The sequence below is a fragment of the Accipiter gentilis genome, chromosome 7 (assembly GCF_929443795.1).
Source record: "Accipiter gentilis chromosome 7, bAccGen1.1, whole genome shotgun sequence".
Taxonomy (NCBI): Eukaryota; Metazoa; Chordata; class Aves; order Accipitriformes; family Accipitridae; genus Astur; species Astur gentilis.
The window spans coordinates 11,466,826-11,488,273 of record NC_064886.1 but is presented as its reverse complement, the minus strand read 5'-3'; the positions used below and the strand labels follow the sequence as shown (position 1 = coordinate 11,488,273).

At 48.7% G+C, this 21,448-nt stretch overlaps 1 protein-coding gene across 2 annotated transcripts; it reads right to left on the bottom strand.

Annotated features, from left to right (window-relative positions):
- Positions 1-318: 318 nt before the first annotated feature.
- On the bottom strand, positions 319-21,201 carry RPRD2 (regulation of nuclear pre-mRNA domain containing 2). Of its 2 annotated transcripts, XM_049805840.1 has the most exons (11): positions 20,676-21,201; positions 14,056-14,185; positions 11,277-11,377; positions 10,017-10,094; positions 8,632-8,684; positions 7,756-7,882; positions 6,681-6,856; positions 5,711-5,996; positions 5,076-5,351; positions 4,587-4,790; positions 319-3,900 (listed from the first exon to the last, which is right to left on the bottom strand). In XM_049805840.1, the coding sequence occupies exons 1-11, from the start codon at positions 20,893-20,895 to the stop codon at positions 1,172-1,174; spliced, it is 4,380 nt and encodes a 1,459-aa protein (XP_049661797.1). In that variant the 5' UTR covers positions 20,896-21,201; the 3' UTR covers positions 319-1,171. The 2 variants fall into 2 exon arrangements, with proteins under 2 accessions (XP_049661797.1, XP_049661798.1); XM_049805841.1 differs by lacking the exon at positions 10,017-10,094.
- Between the last annotated feature and the right edge of the window lie 247 nt (positions 21,202-21,448).

Below are 21,448 nucleotides of genomic sequence, written 5' to 3'. Positions count from 1 at the left end.
ATGGCCGGCGGTGGGGGTGGGATCCCCTCAGGACCGATGTGACCGAGTGCACGCGACAAAGAAAGGATCCGCCACCTTCTCGTTTTTGTAATTTTTATGTAGATATTTAACCCTACACCTTTATCAAACATATATGATGGATTCTAGCAACTAAAAACAAAACAAAACAAAAACAAACAAAAAAATTTAAAATAAATCAAGTAAAATTCCAACTTCATATAAAAGCCGCCGGCGCGGCTGCGGGGCGGCCCTGCGCGAGGGTGGGGGGAAGGGGGGGGGGGGCAGCACCTCGAGCCCCCCCCCCCCTCCCCCCCCCCCCCCCCGCGGGCTCCGTCTGCGCGTTTTGAACGATCCGAGAGATGGAATTAAAAAGTGATTATTATATACACACACGTAGAAAGTCAACAGTGTTCCCAGGGGAAGCGGAAAAAAAAAAAAAAAAACCAACCAAAAAAAAACCCCAAAATAAACCAAAAACCAACCAACAGACATTTTTTTCCCGCGGCGGGTGAGCTGGAGGGGGACACACACAGGCTGGGGGACCCCTCCTTGCTACCGGGGTGCCGGGAGCCGAACAGTCCAGCCGGCGGCAGCGGAGATCATCGTAGGGTGGTTTGGTTTGTTTTTTTTTTTTCCTTTTTGCCTTTTTTTGGTGTTTTTTGCCAGCCGGAGGGGGAGCAGTGACCGTTACTGCAGAGGAAGGCACAGGAGGGGTGTGGGGGGTGTCTCTGCCACCGCCAGCGCTTGGACCCTTCACTCCTCCCTGCAGCAGCGATTTGGTAATCGGCTAAAAAACAACATCCCAACAGCACACTTCATCTTTCCTTTCGGTTTTTTAAGTTTTTTTTTTCTTTTTTTTTTTTTTGTGGTTTTTTGTCCTTTTAACTTTTTAAACTACTACTGGAAGTTTTTATTTCAACAGCAATGCTTCTTTTCGTTAAAACTTTTTTTTTTTCCTAGTCTCGCCCCAACTGCGTGGGCTTTGGAAATAAACAACCGCAAAAAAAAAAAAAATTTAAAAAAAAATTACAGAACATTTAATTTAGGAGGTGGTTACGGGGCTCTTGAGGGAAAGAAAAGAAAAAAAAATTATGGAAAAACCAAGTGAAAGCGCTACTCCGTTGCTCTCTACAGCGTCCAGATGCCTTCGCTCAGGAGCTGGGCGTCTGCTTCAGTACCTGGGGGGGAAGAAGGGGCGTTTTGGGGCGAAGAAGGGGGACCCCCTCCCAAAGGGCGGCCGGGGCCTTTTCAGGCTATGGAAGGGGTCTCTGCTTACGAAGGGCTCTCGTGGCCTGAAGTCAGCCCGGGGGGTCCTGACCAGCACCCCACCACGGCTCCCACCGTCCCTGTGAGCAGGGGGGCCCAGGCCGCGGGCCGCCCCCAGCTGCTCCCTGGAGAGGGGGGTCAGACCCACGGCCTCACGGGAGCGGGACAGGGGGGCTGCGGCGTGGTCCCGCTGCTGGGGTTGGGTCACCGGCTCCCGGGGTCCGGTGTGCACAGCAAAATGCTCTTTCATCGTCCCTTGGTGGATCGTACCGTGCTCCTTGGGGAAGGCGCCGGCACCGTGCTCCACCGCCATGGGGGGCGGCGCGGGGAAGGGGGCGCCGCTGTGTTCCCCGGCCGGCGGCGGCTGGGAGGGGAAGGGGACGCTGGCGTGCTCCCCGGGGACAGGGGGCGGCGGGGGCGTGGGGAAGGGGACGCCAGCGTGCTCCACAGAGGGAGGTGGGGGGACACCATGGGGCAGTGAGAGCGGAGTGGAGGTTTCCTTTGAGAAGGGGTTGGCGTGATCCACCGATGGCATGCGGGGAGGGACCGAGTGATCCCTCGGGAAGAGGCTGCCGTGGTCCTTGGGGGGGGCAGCTGGGGGCCCAGCGGGCGGACCCACCGGGTCCCGTTGGAAGGGAGTCCCATGCTCAATGGGAGGTGGCGCGAGGGGTGGTGGTGGCGGCATGTGGTGCTCGAAAGCAGGGCTGAAGTTATTTGTTCGGAAGTTGTTGACGCTCTCCTGGAAGGGCGGCACGTGCTCCTTGTACGGCGCTGGGAAGCCCCCCATGCCGGGCAGCTCCGACGTGCCCGAGGGCCCGTTATCAAAGGCGCTCCCACTGCTGCTCATCTCGAACCACCCCGCCGCTCGGCTTGCCTCTCGCCCGTGTCCTCTATTCCCCTTTCCCAGAACCCGGATGGACTCCACAGTCTGGATGGGCTCTCCTGACATCCCCCTGCTCGAGGCATTGTGGTAACCCAGCGTTTCAATGGGGGCCCCTTTCTCCTCAGTGCTGTCGGGCAAGTCCAAGCAGGATGAGGAGACCCTGGTCTCTATGCGGTAATGCTCCTCCTGCGGCTGCGGCTCTCCCTTGGGAGCTCCAGCCGGGCCATGACCAGACAAGCTCACCCCCTCGCTGGAGCTACTTTTGGAAATTTGGCCAAAATGCTTCTCCTCAGAGGACTTACGGGAGGCATTTTTGAGCATGTTCTTGAACTCAATGGTCGACGTGGTGGAAATGGAAGAACCCAACGATTTCTCCACACTTGCCGTGGGTGCTCTGCCTGCAGGGCTGGAGAGGGCGTTTTGAGAAGAGAAAAGCGAGCGGTGGGGAATCGAGTGGGGCGAGTCCGGGTATTGCTTCTGCGAGAGGCCGGAGTGCACCACTGATTTTGGCAAGTTGTTGTGATTGGAGTCCGGTGTGAAAAACACATCATTCTTGCTGGGCGAAGGGGAGCCGTCCGAGGTGGAGTCGTTTCCCCTGAGGCCGTAGCTCCCGTACATCCCTGGAGATGATGCCAGTGGGTCGCAGCTCTCACTCTGATCAAGAATAGACCTCATCGACTGAGGAAAGGACGACTTCACACCAAACTCCTGTGATCTTTGACCATAGCTGGACAGGACCGGCTGGTACTCTGCAGCTTCAGAGAGTTTACTCGATTTCAAGATCGACTTGGCAGGCTTCTTCTCCAGGTTTAGCATGGCCGATGGCGGCGGCCCAGAGTAATCGAAGTCACGGTAATCTTCATCTTCTTGAAAAGACGTGTCTGGGTAAAACTTCTCTTGGGAGGAGTCCATTAAAGAGGAAGGTATCTCCATGCTGTCTGCAGACTGCTTGTACAGGCCAGACGGAGACTCTCTACCAAGGCCGAAGGGCCGGTAGGTGTGCACAGAATTGGAGAGTTCTTGGGAATATCCATCGTCCCGGCTCTGAAGAGGTGACCTCGTGCTGCTGGGAGTAGAAGAACCGGGGCTCATGATTTTTGACAGCAGGGAGATAGTGTCGACATTGCTTGATGTTGGCTTATCCATCATCTCGTCCTGGGTGGGTGTTCCGCTTCGCTCATCGCGCACCGGTGTTCCATCCACATTGTCCATGGAAGTGCTGGTAGGACCACGCTGGAAGTCAGACGCATGACTCTCTGTTGCGATGCTGGACCCTAAGCTGCTGAGAATTGGAATATTCAAGTTCAGACCGCTGAAGCCAGGATTTCCCTTCAAGAAATTGTGTATCTTCATCTCCAGGCTCGGAGAAGGGGGTTCCGATTCCAGCTTTGCTTTTGAAATTTCGGAGGATTGACCCAGTGAGGTTTCTGTTGGCAAAAGGGAAGAAGGGCTGGTAGGGTGGGAACTGGAAAATCCCAGGGAATTGGTTGGTGGCTTAAAACTGGAGCTTGACAGCCCTGGGGTATGTCCCACAGGAGCCTTATTAACTGAAGTTGAGGAAACCTCAGCAGTAGATGAGTTTGGAGAATAACCAAAACTTTTGGATATAAAGGACTGAGTATTGGAAGGAATATTCCTCCCCTTCACGCAAGGAACAGTCGTGTTGGCTGGTGATGCTGAAGTGCTCTGTGAAGCAGTTTCGCTTGACTGAACGGTATTTCCAGCAACACTCTGAAGTAAGGATGACAAACCTGGAAAAAAGAACGCTGCGTTCAGATATTCAGGTAAGAGGCAAGTCAACCTGAGCTGCTGTCAAGGGAAAGGTTTCGGTATTTGTACTGCAGATGTCATTCCTTAAACCCACTTCATGTTCTAGCCAGGAAAATGACTGGATTTTGCTGCATTAATATTGCCCTTAGCACCCACCGAGGTGCAAACTTTTGCCCGAGGCCAGATTGATCTATAAATATAAATTACAACATACATCTGAATAAGGTGGGTAATAACTCATCCTGGCTTTGTAACCAGGTGTAAAAACCACTGCACTACCAACCAGGGTTACATATGCAAGGCGCAGAAGCAGGACCAGCATCTCAGGGAATTTTTTTGCTTGAAAAAAGTGCTCTCAAAAGCACAGGGAAACCACAAAGACCTCTCTTGGTCTCCTGTCCCGTTCAGTGCCCTTCCACAAAGTGTTCTGGATAAGCGCCCTTCGGTCACAGCAGAAATAGGAAGATGTACAGAAAAGCAATAAAACTCACTGGTCCATAACAGATATGCTACCTGAGAAAAAGTCATGCATTTACCAAAGACATGATACATTCCAAATAAGATTTTCTCCCTTCATTTTCACTTTAGGACAAGCACAGCAGCACGTTTCAGCGTGGCCACTGCCATCTATACACAGTAGCCATTCCCTCAAGACCCGCTCCGGTACCTTGCAATGCTGGTGCAGTCTGAGTCTGGGTTTTGGAGAGAGCAGACAAAATACTTTCAGGAGTTATTTCAACTTTGGAGAGAATGTTTGCTAACGGATTTGAAGGAACAGATGGAGTCACCATGACAGGAGTCTTCAGGCCGCTAGTAAGAGCTGTTGGGCTCGTCGGGGTTCCCGGAGAAGGTCTCGAGGCAGGACTGACACCTAGGACAGAAGCACACACCACTCACGTACGTTGCTTCATTAACAGAAGCTTTTTTTGGCTCAAGTTTTCCACAGATACAACTGCAGCAGAGCTCCACAGAGTCTGAGTAAGGAAAGGCTCATGAAGCCGACAGTCATGTGTCAGAAACACTGAGCCAGATCTTTTAAGTAGTAACTCATTCATGTTTATTTTGAGACAATTAAAACTTTATAAGATTACAAAACACAACTCCATTGTTAGCTCTGTTAACCAAACACCTGGGCTAGTACCACTTCAGCACTCACCTGTATTTTTCATTACAGAAGTTAAACTGCTAAGAATGGAACTGATCTTTGCCAGGTCCACGTTGGCCAGGTTGGGCAACGCAAGTGCTGGTGATGGAGGGACGGGCGCAGCGCTCACCACCTTTGGAGCCGGAGGAGTCAGAGGAGTCTGGGCAGGTGTTGTCACCGTCACCGAAGCTGTGACTGCTGCAGCGGTAGACGGCACTGCTTTGGGGATGCTTTCAGTCTTTGTGGGTGCCGAAGCTGGAACAGCCTGCTTCTCCTTCCTCTCTTCCACTGCATCAGAGAGGGGGGGAGAACAAGACCAGAACCATCACTCTGTCCCCAAAGAATTAGTTAGAGTACAGGATTTTCAATGGGACCCTCATCATTTGGCATGTTAGGTCTGATTTCCTGCAGGCTATGTAAAAATGTATTTGATGAGTGGTTTGGGAGATGGGAACAATCATGGCTAGATTGGGACTTCCCTGCTTGTGTCAGGGCACTGTGGCAGGAGATTGAAACCCAACAGCACCAATCCACAGCCCAACAAGGGCTTTGGGCATCCTCTCTATCCCAAACAAGGCTTGAAAGGACTGTTTTGTCTCATTGTAATTTCTACATGACAATCACTCTGCTGCCCCTGCAGAACCTACCAATAATTTTAGACGTGTCATCCTCCACATCAGAGAGCTCCATGTCTTCCACATCCCGATTATCCGTCACAGGCTCTGGAGATACCGTCTTGCGGCTTCCGACCACTGGAGACCGGGAGTTATCCTCCTCCCCCATCCCCTGAAAAGGGGACTCGGAGCCCGTCGGAGATGGGGCATCCATACTTGGAGAAGGGACAGGAGACTCCTCCGGATCAGGAAGCGTTGCTTTTAACTGGTCTAGCTTTTTCTTTAGATTGCTTACTCGATTAGCAAATGTTTTATAAGCCTAAAAAAGAAAGGACATCGGCCTGAGTATCTTTTACAGGAAGAGAGCATGCCTCAATCACCTCCCTAATGAAGAAGCACACAGCCTTAGAAAACCACTTTGAATTACCTGTACCGCGCAGTGAGAATTCTGCAGTAAGAACCCAGCTTTACAGTGTGACTTGCAGAGCAATGACCACAAAAAAAAAAGGGAAGGTAAAACCTTTTTCCAGTGACTTAAAACAAGTTTCATAAAAAAAATGTTTTCTAACAAATACGCTGCCAGTTTGTGTTTGTTTTTTTTTCTGTAGGGCTGAGGGGGCGTTGGTTGTTTCTACAGTGCTTTACTGAATTCTTTGTTCATTCATCTAGTTTGCGTATTGATCACAGCTTGTGCAGTATCCAGAATTAGGATTTGTTACACTAACTGTAATTTTCTCCCCATTTAAAAATCCAGAGGGGCTACAAAATTCCAGCAACATACAAGAACTGAGCTTCTGACCCACGGATTTTTGTAGCGTCTCCTTTTCTTGCCCGACATCTCAACCCTGCTCTTTTTTGAAACCATTTGTACAACAATCATGCCAAACTTTTTTTTTTTTTTTTTGGTGAATAGAGACAATGCATTTTCTAGCTTCTGAGATGCTTAGTTGAACACAGGCGGATGTTGGTCCGCCCGAGGAGGATCGAAGAAAAATGTACTTACATTTGCTACCACCTTGACTTCCTTATACTGCGCTTCATAAAATATACCGGCATTCTCCAGTGCTTCAGTGAGAGAGGGGCCATTCTTCACTTGCTTGTCTAAGCCATTTACAAACTCCTCCAGCTTTGAACTTGCCTCTTCAAACTCCTTGGAGAACTTTTTTCCTCCTGTTTTATCTGCGAGGAGATTAACACCATGTAAATAAGCTGCCCTCTGCCAAACAGGATATCAGCTCTCAGAAGCGTGTCCTCAACAGCAGCAACTGCGAAGTTCAGACAACGGACACTACATCACACCGTACGCTCCCTAGACCATTCATCTGTCGATATCCATTGAAAAAAGAGGCCAAGTTGTTAGCAGTCTCTATTGTTTTTCAACTAGTTATTAGTGATTAATAAATTCAAGACACAGAAGTGTAAAATTTTACTCTTTCAACTACCCAGAGAGTGTACTTCCATTTTGGAAGAGGCAAAAATCTTGAGTTTTGTTTTTCCTTTGTTACCATATTCCAAGGGTTCCTAACATCATCAGCGTTCACATCTACAAGTCATGACTGTAAATGACCATTTTCAAAGACTGCAGTCATGGATTACCAAGCACAGCTGGAGCTATCTGCAGTTTTACAATTGAATTTCCTGCTAACACAGTTCAACGTAACTCAGTTCATTTACCCCTAACATGCACTGTTTGCTATCGGACTCACAGTTGGCATTCTCAAACTGTATCCATTGATGGATGCCTTCACTTAAAATATTAAATCCAAAATTATTTATGGGGTTCTGAATACATTAAGGACAATGCATGTTTTAACGACATAGTAGGGTGTGTTTGAATAGTACAAAATACACCTTCATCACTTCTGCTTTGTCTGAGGTCTGTATCTGTGGATTTCTATGAACAGGCTCAAATTAACAAAGACTTTAGGCTTGGTGGTTAACAGCACTTTGAAATTCTGGCATTTTACAGACACAGTCTGATTTCTTGTCTCAGGCTCAACAGAACCGAGGAGCTTCTACAACTGTATTTGCGCCTCCTTCAATTACGTCAGGTTTTGTACATTATACGCTGTCTTTACCTTTTAAGCATTTAAGTGTTTCAGTGCTGCACACATCCACTCTCATAGTGGAAAGCTGCTTCTCTTTCAGTTCTATCTGGTCTTCCGAGCGCTTATATAATAGCAATTCATCAATGAGAGACTGCGGCTGAAAAAAAATAATCAAACAAGAACAGCATCCTCATCACATTCCACGGAAGAGAAGCCCTGCTGTGCAGAGCTAACAGCACAAACTTGCTTCAGCGACAAACAATGGTCTGGTTCAAAACCATTTCCAAATGAGGGCTAACGCAGAAATGAACTGTGCAAACCTCTGGATTTTTAACCTCAGGTCAAAGAGATCAGCAGACTCAGGCTCAGGCAGAGGCTGTAGTTCTACAAGTCTCCTTGTAGATGATGGCTAAGATTAGGGAGAGGCTTTTTTTGTTTTCTTTTTTTTAACTCTACTAGTGCCCACACATTTCACTAACACAGACTCCTTTGGGGGACCCAATTTAGATAAATTTCTTGCCACCATCTCCTCGGCCACCCTAAATTCTTCCTTCACTACAACGATCTGACCATACGCCTCAGCCGGCCCCTCTAAGTGTAGGACCCATGAATTTCACACAGCTCCCAAGAAGGCAAACTGCTCTCTTGCACGAGGTTACCCCAGATGAAAACCAGTGTATCCGCAGGGAGCCTCTGCACTGCTCCTGAATGCTTTCCAACTGCCTTGTTGTCCCTAAGGGCACACAGAAGCAGTAGCAGCCCTAACATTGTATGCCAAGGAACAAAAAGACACTGAACACTAGAGATTCCCATCAAGCTTATGCTGCTGGTGGATGTAAGCTACACAAAAGCTACAGCCCAAGGAGGGAGGTTAATGCAACGGAGTATTTCCACTTGCAGACTTACTCTGAATTCAGCAACAATCTTGGACTTCAAAGCAGCTTTCGGGTTTGTGGATGCTGTTGGAATAAAGAAAATATATAAAGAAACCAAGGAACTACACCCCAACTAAAAGTAAGTCACAACAGGCAGTTCTAATAGAAAATATTTTAACATAATTCAACAAAAGACTTGCAGGCTGTTGTTACTCATTACATTTTCTCCTCCACACAGATGTCCCTCAACACTCTGGCTTTCCGTTACCTAATCAGGGGACAGTCACGTGCAGCTAGATAACGACTGAGGTCAACAAATTATACTATCGCTTTTTCTCTTTTTTAACATGCTGTAAAAATTTACTGTGCATACCTTTTCCAGCTCTACTGTTGGGAAGACAAGTCCCTGCAAGGGTTGATCTAACAGCCTTATCCAGTGAGTTTATACCTCTCCACAAGGAAGGTAACATTATTTCCTAAGTTCCAGACTTAGAGCTGACACACGCAGTCCAGCATTTCCTTCGGACAGGATCTCCCCTCGGTAGTTACTAGGCCTAAACATGCTCTCAACCTTAAAAACACTTACACCTCTATTCTAACATCTTATTAACAGAGCGGGGAGAACAAATCCCACTATCAAGAGACACTAAATCCATTGGTTTCTGGACAAAAAAGGAGAAACATCTGATAAGCAGCAAAACACTAAACCCTTCATCCATGCTGAATATAGCACATTTTTGTTTAGGAAAGCAGCTTGTGATGTTAAGCCCAGTAATAAACGCTTCCAAACTCTTCTATTAACCTTCTGATCTCAGCACATGTACAGGCGGGTGCATGCCACATCTTACACCTAACATTCCACCATCTCGCTTTACGGACAATTCAAAGCTTTAGAGTATAATAAGATTAGTAAGATTGGTATATTATAAATGCATTTCCTGCTAGACTGCACTCCCAGTACTGTTGGACACCAGAGTTCATTATCTGCACTGCCAGCTTCCAGTTTTCTTTTATCCTAGCACCTAGTTTGCTGTTGAAGATGTGTTCCTGAGCACAAAGGTAGTGTCCACCTCCTGCTGCCAAAGTACACGGTTCTGTCTGTCTTCTCTCCATCTCTGAATAGTCTAACGCCAGTTTCCAAGAAGTTCCACCAGCTCTTTCCTCTACTGTTCATAACCTCCACTCTCATAAAGGTGGGGTTTTTTTCCTCTTACTTCATTCCTTTAAAAAGTGGTTCTCTAGCAACAACTCCTTGGTGCTTTACATATTAGTCTGTAAGGAGCTTTACAAGCCTGGAAGATGCATGCTGGCTCATGTTTTAGTCCAGGTACTTTGCCCGGTTTGGGCTAGCCTTTCTTCTGTTCCTCAAGAAGGCAATTTCTATATTAGTTCAGAGAGTTCACATTGTTTCCTTACTTTGCGATTTCTTCCACGGCTTATTCGGTTGTTTGTTCAGAGTTTCTTTCAGCTGCTTCTGAGTTTTGAAAGTGGTACCTGGAAAACATTTCATTTTTTGCAGTCTGGCATTATGGGATTCCTTTAAGAATCTGGTTTTGGTGCCATATGGTTGCATGGTAAAAGAGTGAACAGAAATTTGTTTTAAAATACCTAGACCAACTTCCTTAGATGAGCTGCTGGATGCCCAAGAGAACCTAAGTTTACTCAGGAATACAGCAACCTGTGGCATGGTCTTCCATTTTTAAATCAAGTTTCTGTTTGCCCTTACACTAAGGCAGCTCAAAAATCACAGTAATGACCAGAGTAAAAACGAAAAACACAAGGCATCTAAAAATAAACTATACCACTCCGCTCTTTAAGTAGGCTTTTTCAAAATCATCATTCAACAGGCAAGTAAAACAAGTTGGGAAAATAGCCACAATACCTAATTTACAAGTAATCTGAAATACTTTTGTTTTCAGGTTACAACAATTAGAGATTTCAGAATGTACACATAAACTTCACTTCTCAACATGCAATGCCCAACTAAAGCCTTTTCACATACCAAAGCCTGAACTCGAGACACTGCGTTTCTCCTGCCACGATGACGACTGGCTCTCAAAACCACACGTGAGGATTTCCTGAAGCACCTTTAGCTCTTGATGTAACCAAGCAAAGCAGAAACATGGACTAATTTCCTTCAAGTATTTGAGTATCGGCTAATTTCTTGTTTTAACTGACTACGCGTGTTTCCAGTTAACGTTAGTCATTTCAGCTTTTAAGCAGAGTTCTTTCATAAGTACTTGAGGACACTTCACCCTCCAGCTTCGCTCCCAGCCTCTTTCCAACGCCACAAATTTCATTAGTAAAAAAACTTATTGCTGAAAGGGACTCAAAGGTAGAGCCAGGGACACAAGCCCTCTACCAGGGCACCGTGTTCAGGACTTGTAGGATCACTTTACCTTCACATTCTGTTTACTCTCAGCTGGAACAATTCCAGCTTACGTGAAAGGATTCAGAGCTGTCTTGAGACAGGTACAAAATACGTGAAGCAGATGAATTCAGTGCTGCTCACGTACAACACCTCACTACTTCAAAGTCTGTGCTAGGTGCAAATGCAGAAAGACCAGATACACACAATAAACTCATTTTACTCAGCGATTCCAGACATTTTCTTTAATGTCACCAAGCTCACGTGTTAGTCTGTAAGGCAAGAAATGCAAAGGTTAAGTAACTTACTCAGAGCTTCTTTTAGTGCCAAAATGGTTTCCTCAGGGTACACATTTCTGTCCTCCCAGATTTTGAAGATTCTTTCAATAGATTTGGAAACAGATGGATCCCTGAAAAAGAAGAGCATAATGGGTTTTCTTTACGCCCACACTGTAATTTCTCATGATTCTAGAATGGATAATAATGTAAATAATGATGTATTTAAATAAAAACTTTAAAAGACCCTTCAGACTGGGAAGTTCTTTGTCCAGGTGACAACTTTAGTTCTACTGCAAGGGGTCCCAGTGAGACCAAGGCAGCAAGTCTGCATGCTTGGAGTTAAGCAAACACACACTTCCATATTGTTATGGATCAGGGCCCTTTTTGGGGTAAAATTAGAAGGTTTTGGAGCAGTAGGAACACCAACAGGATTTCTCTGAAGCCTTTCTTCATGGGAAAAAAAAAAATTGTTACTCTTCCAAAGCAGTTTTCTATATGGATACTCTGGGAAAAAAGTGATTATTCCAGGGCGGGGAAAAAATAAAACATGACTCTCTTCACAGGTAAGAGTAACTACTTCGGAGAGAACTGACTGTAGAGCAGATGACCAGAGGTGTTGAACTTCATCAAGAAGACAAGCTCTCCCACTCATCCCTGATCACACATCCCCTCTGTGCCTAGCAGCATCAGCCTTGGGAGTTAAGCAATGTCATCTCTAAGAATCAACAAAGAAAGAAAGAAAAGGAGATGGCCTGGTGTCGAATAGTTTATCTCTCCAGGTGCTTCTGTTTCAAGGAAAAAAAAAAAGACAAATAAAACATCTGTAAGCAACCACTTTCAAAGCATGTTCTCTGTAGACCCCCAAGTCAACACAAGGGCGCAGACCCAAGGGACAGCTCTTGGGATAAGAGAGGAAAAACGCATGATCACACCAGTCATCACCCTGCTAATCACCCAAACAAAGAGCGCTTTCTACAAAGCAACCTGAATTAAAGTTCACGCACCCCGAATTTAGCGCTTGGAGGGCAGCATGCAAGCCCAAACCCCGCCAATAACCAGAAGCAACTGCCCCAGAGGACTCCAGCTCAGAATAATAAACTCTAATTGGAAAGTGGAGCTGGCACCGTCGTTCCCTGTGGGACCCGGGTGGCAACTGGCACTGCAGCATGGCTCCAAACCCAGAGCAAAGGAGCTGCTCTGCACCCTCAGGCAGCAGGTGCCCTGCCAGGCAGAGCTATAGAAGGAAAGGTGCTTCACAGAACCCTTTGGGTTGGGAGGGACCTTTTTAAAGACCACCTGAGCAGCTGTCCAACTCAACTTCGAGCCCTGCTGCATTTGCGCTCCAGCTGTGCCCCAAGAAAGTGTGATGCGTTTTCCAGACACTTTTGCTGCTTTTTAAACCAACTGGAAGAAGGCTGGTCACCGATATTCTGCTGTGGAGTGACACTGCTGTCCCTGGCCATGCAAAGCTTTGCAGAGGGAAAGACAGGATGACACCACCTGGCAGGGACAGCGAGGTGCACATGGAAGAGACAAAAATCTTCCATCGGAGTCCAAAAAGGGTAGCCAAGTCACACCTCCCATGGTACACAACCACTGGAAGACGGAAGCAGAAGGTTCACAGAACTTTTATCCATTTAATCATTTCTGTACCAACATCCGGAACAGGACTGGGCTTGGTAAAGCCTGTTGGGGCTATCAAAGGATCAGTAACTTGCAAATCTTGCTGTAGCTTTTCCTTCTCTCTTTTGCTTTGGTAGCTCATACTCCCAGAATTTTTTCTCCCTCCTCTTCATTGCTGGCATCTATTAATGGTATTTGCAACTTTCTCTTCTGGCAACTTACATTTAAATATAAGCTAATGAGCAGTCCAACTTTAACCTTTTCCCTGCCTCATGCTACGTTCAACCATCTGCTGCTTCAAACTCTTTTCCAAAGACACAGAAACCAGCAACATCACATTACTACTAAGGAGCTGCTTCGTATTTTTACCATGTCCTGCCCCTTAAAGGCCATGTGGTTTGACGAAGATTCAGAAACCAAAACGGAGGGCAGCAAGACATCCTGCAGTAATGATGGGACAGGGCTTGCCCCACCAGGACATGTGCCAGCATGACATCTTTTCGTCCCACATTACTCTAATAAATTAAAGTCTCCGGTTTCCAGCGGAGCACAAAACCACCTTTGAGAATGCGTTACCTTGAAATAATGTTTTAGCAGATGGGTACAGCAGCACAGGAGCCACAGAGAAGCTCGCAGAAGCCAGGCAGGGATTAGATTGGCATCTGCGACACTTGTTCTCTTGGTGGGTGCCACAGGCAGATCCCTGGAGATCCTCTTCTTCCTCCCTGTCTTGTTGCACCCTTCCTCACTGTAAGTGCTCCCCCAAGTCTGCCACTGTCCCACCCAGCAGCAGCACAAGCCACCAGTGCCTGCAGGCAAGGGGAGGGCAGAGCTACACAGCACACACATATTGGTGCAAGACTTGCCCCTCACACCACTTCATGTGATAATTTTACTCCAAGGAGACTCCCATGCAAATTAAAAGCCAGCTCTACACCCATTCTAGCATACTCCTTGTAGAGAAGCTCAAACCCACACAGTCGTTCAGGAGACCACCGTGAAAATCAAAAGCCAGCTCTACGCCCATTCTAGCACACTCCTTGTAGAGAAGCTCAAACCCACACAGTCGTTCAAACAAAATCCTTGAAATTTTGCTGATGTTTCTAGAGTTTGAGATGTTAGAAGAAAAAAAAAATAAAAATCACATTTTCTGAGACATTCAACCTTCCAACACACCATTACTTACTTCACTAATGAAGCAGCTTCAGGAAGCACTTCTGCGAATGTATCACGAAAGACAATTGCGTTTTTTCTCTTGCAGTTCTGTATGACGTCATTGGCCAAATAAAAAAGGTTCAGTCGATGAGGAAAGGCAGCTAAAGACAAAAAGAAAATTCAGATTCATCATCAAGTAGAAGTAGTCACCTAAGCTGCATTTTGATAACAACATTTAAGCGCCTGCTTTTGGCAGCGGGGTGTTCAGCATTTCTGTCAATGGCATGTCCAAGGGCAAGTCCAACGGTCAAAACTGGGGACTAGAGAGAAAATCTTCAATTTACAAATAATTTCCAGATCTTCCCAAAAACTTCACGTTTGGTAACGTCAAGCCTCGACTCTGACTTAGGCTTAGAAAGCTGTTGACCGTGTGCTATTTCTACGATACCCGCGCAGCAGGAGGAACCGTACAGCCAGAGAGATCAGCATCGCCTGCCGTAAGAGGTCGAACACAAAACAGCACAAACTTCTGCAGGGGAAAAAACCCAAATGCGCCAGAGCATGGGTCTGGTCTGGTCTCCAAAGCTCCAGCATCACCCTGTTTGGGTACTGACTCAGTGCAACCTCCCGTTTAATAATTTAGAGGCCACTTAGTCATATTTTCTAGGAATCATCATGTATAAGTCTCCCTTTTTTTAAGCTGTAATGGCTTAAAATGGCCTCTAAGACTCACAGCTTTATAAGGGAGGTTTTACCAGGCACGTACCTATGTCCATAGCTGTACAGAGGGCACTTAACTACAGACAGGGAGAGATATTCTTCACATCCCTTTAAACACCTCCTATTGATACACCAATATTTATTAATCTGTTTAATAAGCGCTGCCGGTTCCTTGGCATCCTTGCCTGGATGGCCTTTTCTGACATGCAATTTAACGCCAACCAGGCACCAGCTTTTGTGCGGCACACAAAGGACCCTGGATCCCAGTCTCTTCTCCTCCAGAGATTGATTTCTCCAAAAACACCTCCCCTGTCCCTGCTGAGCTGGCACTGACCTTCATGCCCAGACCTCCCACCCACAGCCATACTCCAAATGCATCCACACCAAACGCACCTCTGATCTTCCTTATATTCAGCTCCAAATCTATTTCATCAAACCTCTTCTTCAGTTGGCCAGTAACAGCGCTTGTAGCACAGTAAGCTCATCCACATGCTAATTAGCTTCTTCACTTAATTTAACAACACAACACAAGGATTTAAATATAGGAACGGTGACAATAGATGGTTTTGTTTCACGTGCCTGTGAGCTCTATCAGGCTCCCACCTTCCCCGCATTACACCCCCCTCCGGCTGTACCCCAGCCACACCAATAATCAGAGTTTTTATCTAAAACCCCTTAATTCTCCATCCCACTTCATTTTCCAGTTGTCCCTACCTCAGCAGAGCCTATTCCCACGGCACAGCTGCACCTTGCAGCTCTCCTGGTCTCCGGATTTCCCGTCAGGAAGCTCTTAGCATCGTCCCTGGTCCAGAGCCCTTGGTGGGAGCTTACCCCTTACTGACACCACTCCTGCACTCAACCTGTCGCAGAAAAACCCAAACCCACCCACCGTGGTGACTCAATCTCTGGCAGCTCTGCGCTCTTCTCCTGCTCAAAGCCAACCAGACATAAAGCCAGGATTTTCACAAAACTCATTCACACCTTAGACCGCACCTAAGGAAAAGCCACTACGTGAGTATTTTCCAGCCAACAATAAACTCACATGCTTTTTTTGGAAACTAATTGTTAAATTTTATCACCTGCCTCTTTTTCAACGTTCCTCTCTGATGCAGCAAAGAGGGTCCGTGGCCACCGACAGAATTCTGGCAAGGAATCCATCAAAGTAGGATCATAGCCACAGAAATACACAGTTAGTTTATTTTTAATACACTGAATGCAATTATTTAAAAGCCTTATCATAAAGCAGAGAATCCCTGCTCACAAATGACAGTGCGTGCTCGCCTATGGGAAGCTGGGCATGAAACACCGGTGCTTTCTGGGACTCCTCTCTGTGCACAACTCTTGCCCATGCTCTCGCATGCCTTTCCTGTGGAAGGGCTCAATCCCTGAAGAGGAATCGGCACCAACCAAGCAGACCCAGGTCCAGCACCCACCTAGCACAGGAGTCCTGGCACGCAGTGAACTTGGTTTAAAAGCTCACACCAGGAACATTTTGACCGTACAAGCTCTATGCTGACCTACTGATATGAAAGGATAATTTAACAAGTTGTTTGTTCAAAATTAAGATCTTTCACGGAAGGCAGCCTCTTCAGGAAAGCAAAGTTGAGGACACATGCAAAGGCTTAGTTTGGTTTGATTGTCAAATCCTCAGCAGGTTGATGCCATGAAGCAAAGACCCTCCACAAACTCCTACAAGCAGCACTGATTCTTCTTGCTCGTTGCTGGCACCTGCTGAGCATCACTACAGACCGATGGGTGAGCAAGAAGCATCATCCAGCCCTAAACCCAGCACAGGAACAGCACGGCAGTCAAGGGGACAGCCAGCCCCCGGGGCAACCCTGCTTCCCACAGCCCTGTCCCCTCCGCCACCCCTGCCTACAGCGGCCACCAGGACACACGGCCAAAGGTGTGAGACCCAAGCCAGGCATCGCACAGCCGCTGCCTCCACCAGCACTGCAGCTGGCTTCTCACCTGTACTTTTGCTCCTCACGTACTTTCCAGCTATTTTTTTGCTGAAGGTATTTTTCATCCTTCCCACCAGCCTACTCCAACACCGCTCCAGCAGCTGCCATGTCAAGGAGGCTCAACTCCCATGTCCCAGAATAAGTTTTTACAGCAACAATCACAACAAGCCCAAGGATTCATTACCAGAAACCGTTATTTACAACCCTCACCCTAAACATGCTTACACGGCAGACAGGAGTTTGTTTGTCTGAGTGAGAAGCGGAGTGAGGAGCGCTCCGCTCTGCCTGGAGGGCTGGAAATCCAACCAGAGTGGTGCTGCGCTCGCCTGGCTTCCTGAGACAATTCAGAGCCAGCCTTCCCCAAATGCCAGCCTCAATAATCTATCAGATCAGCATCACATCAAAATGGGTTTTCTGTGATTTAATTAAAATCCAGCACTCCACTGCTAGTTCACCCGCTGGTCACTGGATGCTCTATCTCGGCGATGTTATCCACCAGCAGAGATAGCACTGATTTTGTATCTTGTGAAATAATGCAAAATAGATCTTGAAGATACATAAATCTTTGATTTAAATGATTCAACATACACACAGCATTCAAATGCAGCAGAAAAACCCGAAGCCAAGTTCAAGACAAATGCCAAACTCATGGAGCACAGCTCGCACCATCACCTCTGCTACCACTTCCACAAGGCTGAACGCAGACCTCAGCCAAGGCAGAATTAATTTAGCTCCTCGATTTAGAGCTAATATTTATAAAACAAGATTCACCCAAATTGCACAATAGGAAAGATCCATGCTAGACCAATAACCTAGGCTACGGACAAGCCGCAAAAAGAAAACCAAGCACCTTGGGGTCCAAGATGCACTTTGTACAAGAAGTTTCAACCACGTTATGCAACCAGCCACGTCTGACAGGTGAATGGCTTCTTAATTACTCTTAGACTGTCTCAGCTTAAACTGGAGAGGAAATACAGACAAGAAACAGGAAATTTTATAACTGAGCCCACCGCAGCTTTTTGCTCTGCTCCAGGACAGCCACCTTCTCCATTGACTGATGCCTCTGGGTGGCCAGCATGCAATGTGTCCAATTTAACTCGCATTTAAGAGCTGCTCACCTGGACGCACTGACGAGACAACCCTCCTCTTGAGGGAAAGCTCTTGATTCACAACAGAAACTTTCCAGAGGTAAAGTTATTGCAGCATTACCTTGCAGAAACATTTATGACATGAAACTCTTGGCCAGCAACTGCAGCCGTGACTGGCTTACGCTCAGGACAAGCCTTGACCTGGGGAGGGAGATGCCCATGCCAACAGCAATGTATTTAAATACCAGCACTCTTTTTTTTTTCCCCTGAAAGGACCAAATCTTTTGTCCAACTAGCCACATACCTCTTTGGTTACACTGGACATTTCACATCAGTTGAAACAAGTATCTAACAGCGAAGCACAGAAAAATCTGTCAAGGTACACTAAAATACAGATGCTAGGAAATACCCACAGCAAAATGCAGCTGTTTCCTCTCAAGAGCATGCAGAGGGAGAGGGATCGGCCACCCCTCAGGGCAGGAGCACCCACAAGACCACCAATGCTCAGGCAAAATCCCTTCACAGCCCAAGGCAGGAGCACCAACTGACCCGCAGGCCAGCCCAACGCCTACTTACTCTGATTTATAGAAGATAAAGAATAAAAAGGCCAATTTTTTTCCCCACACTTGACATTTTCTAAAAGCCTCCTGCAAGAAACCGCTCTCAGCTCAATACTGGCGTTGCTGGAGAGACACTGGGCAGGAAGTGCCCCGCTCAAGGGTCTCACACTTTAACAGAGATGTGCATCTAAGAGATACGAAGGCACTCCTCCCCCCAGTTAAAGGGGGGTACCTTCACCTTCACCTGGGCAGAGCACCGACATACAGCCCCCAATCCCACCACAGCCATTCTTTGCTAGGAGCTCCCTGGAAAAAGCAGCTTTTATGCATTCTTAGAAGATTTAGAGTTAAAATATTTAAAAGCTGGGAAAGCAAGCTGCACTCACTGCTGTTATTACCACTGAACTCTTCTGGTTGGGACCACAACTTCCCGCTGCGTGAGAAGATGGGAGAGGCTGTGAGGTCCTTGGGGCAGAGAATGAAGTGTACCATGATGGGAAAAGCAGGAAAAACAACCCCACCACATAAGCGGGAAGTAACCAAACAATCAGGGGTCAGGACACAGCAGCATCACAGCCGCTGTCAAGGGATTGTTTTAGCTGGTACCTCGGACAAGATGCTTTAGGAGGAACCTGGACAAACACGTGCGGTGTTAAGGGGAGATCCTCGCAAGGGCTGTGCAAGGAAAGCCTTGAAAGTGCTCATACTAAAATAAAACAAAAAGTCCAGGCCGGTACTAAGGGCTCAGGGGGAGGAACCAACAGCCCAGTAGCAGACATGAGCTGGCAGGGCAGGAACAGAGCATCAAGGGCCCTGCAAGTGGGAACAATTAAATTACTTTTGATGAGCTTGAGAAGGAGGGAAGGAGTGCAAGGGAGAAGGAAGGGGCAGCGTCAAAACAGCATCTCTGAAAGCTCAGCTGTCTTGGCCAGGAGCTGAAAGACGAATGTTAGCCATGGAGAAGCGGCAGGAGTCCAGGGAAGAGTCTCCGCTCCACGAGCCAGCGGGATAGGAGCTGTAGGATGATAAACATGGGGGAGTTGTGCTGGCAAGGACCTGCCCCGAGGCACAGGCAGGGAATGAGGAGTCTGACCTACAGAGAGACGTTCACTGAGGTCCTAGAGAGGAGCCAGAACAGCAGCTGTGACAAGAGACACCAAGTCCAGAGGAATCTGCACATCCCAAGGAGAGACATGAGCTGGATTTTGTTTGGAGGGGACATGCTCAGAGCGAGAGGGAGGACCGAGGATGATCCTGCAGGACCCCCCTGGTGACAGGGGCTGTCAGAGAGATGAGGATTTCCAGGAGAGGTGGGCAATGACAGTGAGCCAGGAAGGACCAGGGCCAGCTTCTCCTCACCAGCAGGTCAGTATGGACCAGAGAACAGCCCTCGGGCTCTTACCTTACCCTCTTTAATCACGCATGTATGGACAAGAAAAAAAACGTAAATCAAAAATTTTGGGGAAAAGGGCCCTCCCCATTTTGCAGAAGGGCCTCGATAATGAAAGCCAACTATCCCAAACTTTACAAAAGGTTTAGCACAAACTGGAGTGACACTGGGATGGGAATGTTATCTTCCTGTTACTGCAAAGCTTACTTTAACTCCTGCGACAACAGGCAAAACCTTCACACAGCAGCGAGACAGCAGAGATAACGCCACCTTGTTTAGACTCATGAAAACATTAACTTTCCCACTCTCGGGTCACTGCTGCATCGCCTGTGGGCGCTCACCAAATCCAAGCGTTGGTACCCAACACTTATTTATGCCAACAACAGGCTGCTTTGACCATGGAAGGGGACAGCAACGGTCCCTCGCCCCCACAATACTGAAGCCATCTTTCCCCCCAGCTCTCAAAATAACGTTTTAGAAGATCCCGGGCAAGCACACGCAGAATTCAGGAGATTGAAGATGTCACCATTCAGGTGCAGACACGCAATTTTGTGTTTTTCTAAGCAGGACAAGGTGATGCTAACCAGAAACCCTGCTCGGGGCCACGCAACACGGACAGAGTTCTGAACGATCAGACACGCTCCGATTTCATCGCTGAACGATGTTGGCTCCAAAACCTCCGACACAACTCTGTAAGCTGCACCCCATCGCCCTCCGCCACTGTGGACCCCCCAACCCCAGCCAGCGGCGGCCGACAGCCTCCTGCCCCGTGCACCCTCCTCGCCCCGACAAACACCAGGTGAAGCAGGATGAGGCTACGGGAAGGTGGACGAGCACCTGCCCGAAATCAAGGGACGGTCCCCCCCGCGACCACGGCCGCCGGTGTCCCCGGTGTCCCCCCACCTCCCCCGCTGGCGCCCCGCACTCACAGCGGCGCAGCCACTTCATCCAGTGGTAGACGATGGTGCTGTGATGCCGCTTGTTCTCCAGGCACCAGGAGGAGAGGCCCTGGATGGACTCCATCGTGTTGGTCACCGCCTGCAGCTTCCTGTCGAGCGAGGCCTCCAGCGCGCCGGCCGAGGAGGAGGAGGCGGCGGCCGAGGAGGAGGAGGAGGAGGCCCGGCCGCCGCCTCCGCCGCCCGCCGCCATCTTCCCGCCCTGCTCGCCCAACCGGGCCGCGCGGACGGCGGCGGCGCGGCTCTTCCCGCTCACGCTCTCGGCCTCGGCGGGGCCCGGGCGGCGGCGCCTCGGGACGCGGCGGGACCCGCCGCAGCGGGGCGGGGAATGCGACGGCCCTGACTACGCTGGGCCAAGGAGTAAACGGCGGACAGGCGGCTCCGCCCCGAAGGCGATCGTTCGGCCGCGGCCCGTCGGGCCCCCGTCCGGCTGACCCGGGCGGCGGCTGGGAGCGGCGGCGGCGCGGTCAGCGGCCGGCCCCCCCCGCGCGCAGCGCCCGCCCCCCCGCCGCCATTTTGTGCCGGGCTCCCTCACACGGGCAGCCGCGACTCTGCCCCCCGCCCCCCCGCCACCGCCCCTCCGCGCCTGCGCCGCCGACTCGCTGCGCACGCGTTGATCCCGCCAGTCCCCCTGCGCCTGCGCCATGCGCCCCGCCCCTTTGCGCGCACCCCTCGGGCCCCCCCCCACGCCTGCGCCGTGCCTTCGTCGTGCAAGATGGCGGCCGCCCCGGCGTTGAGGGGGGCGT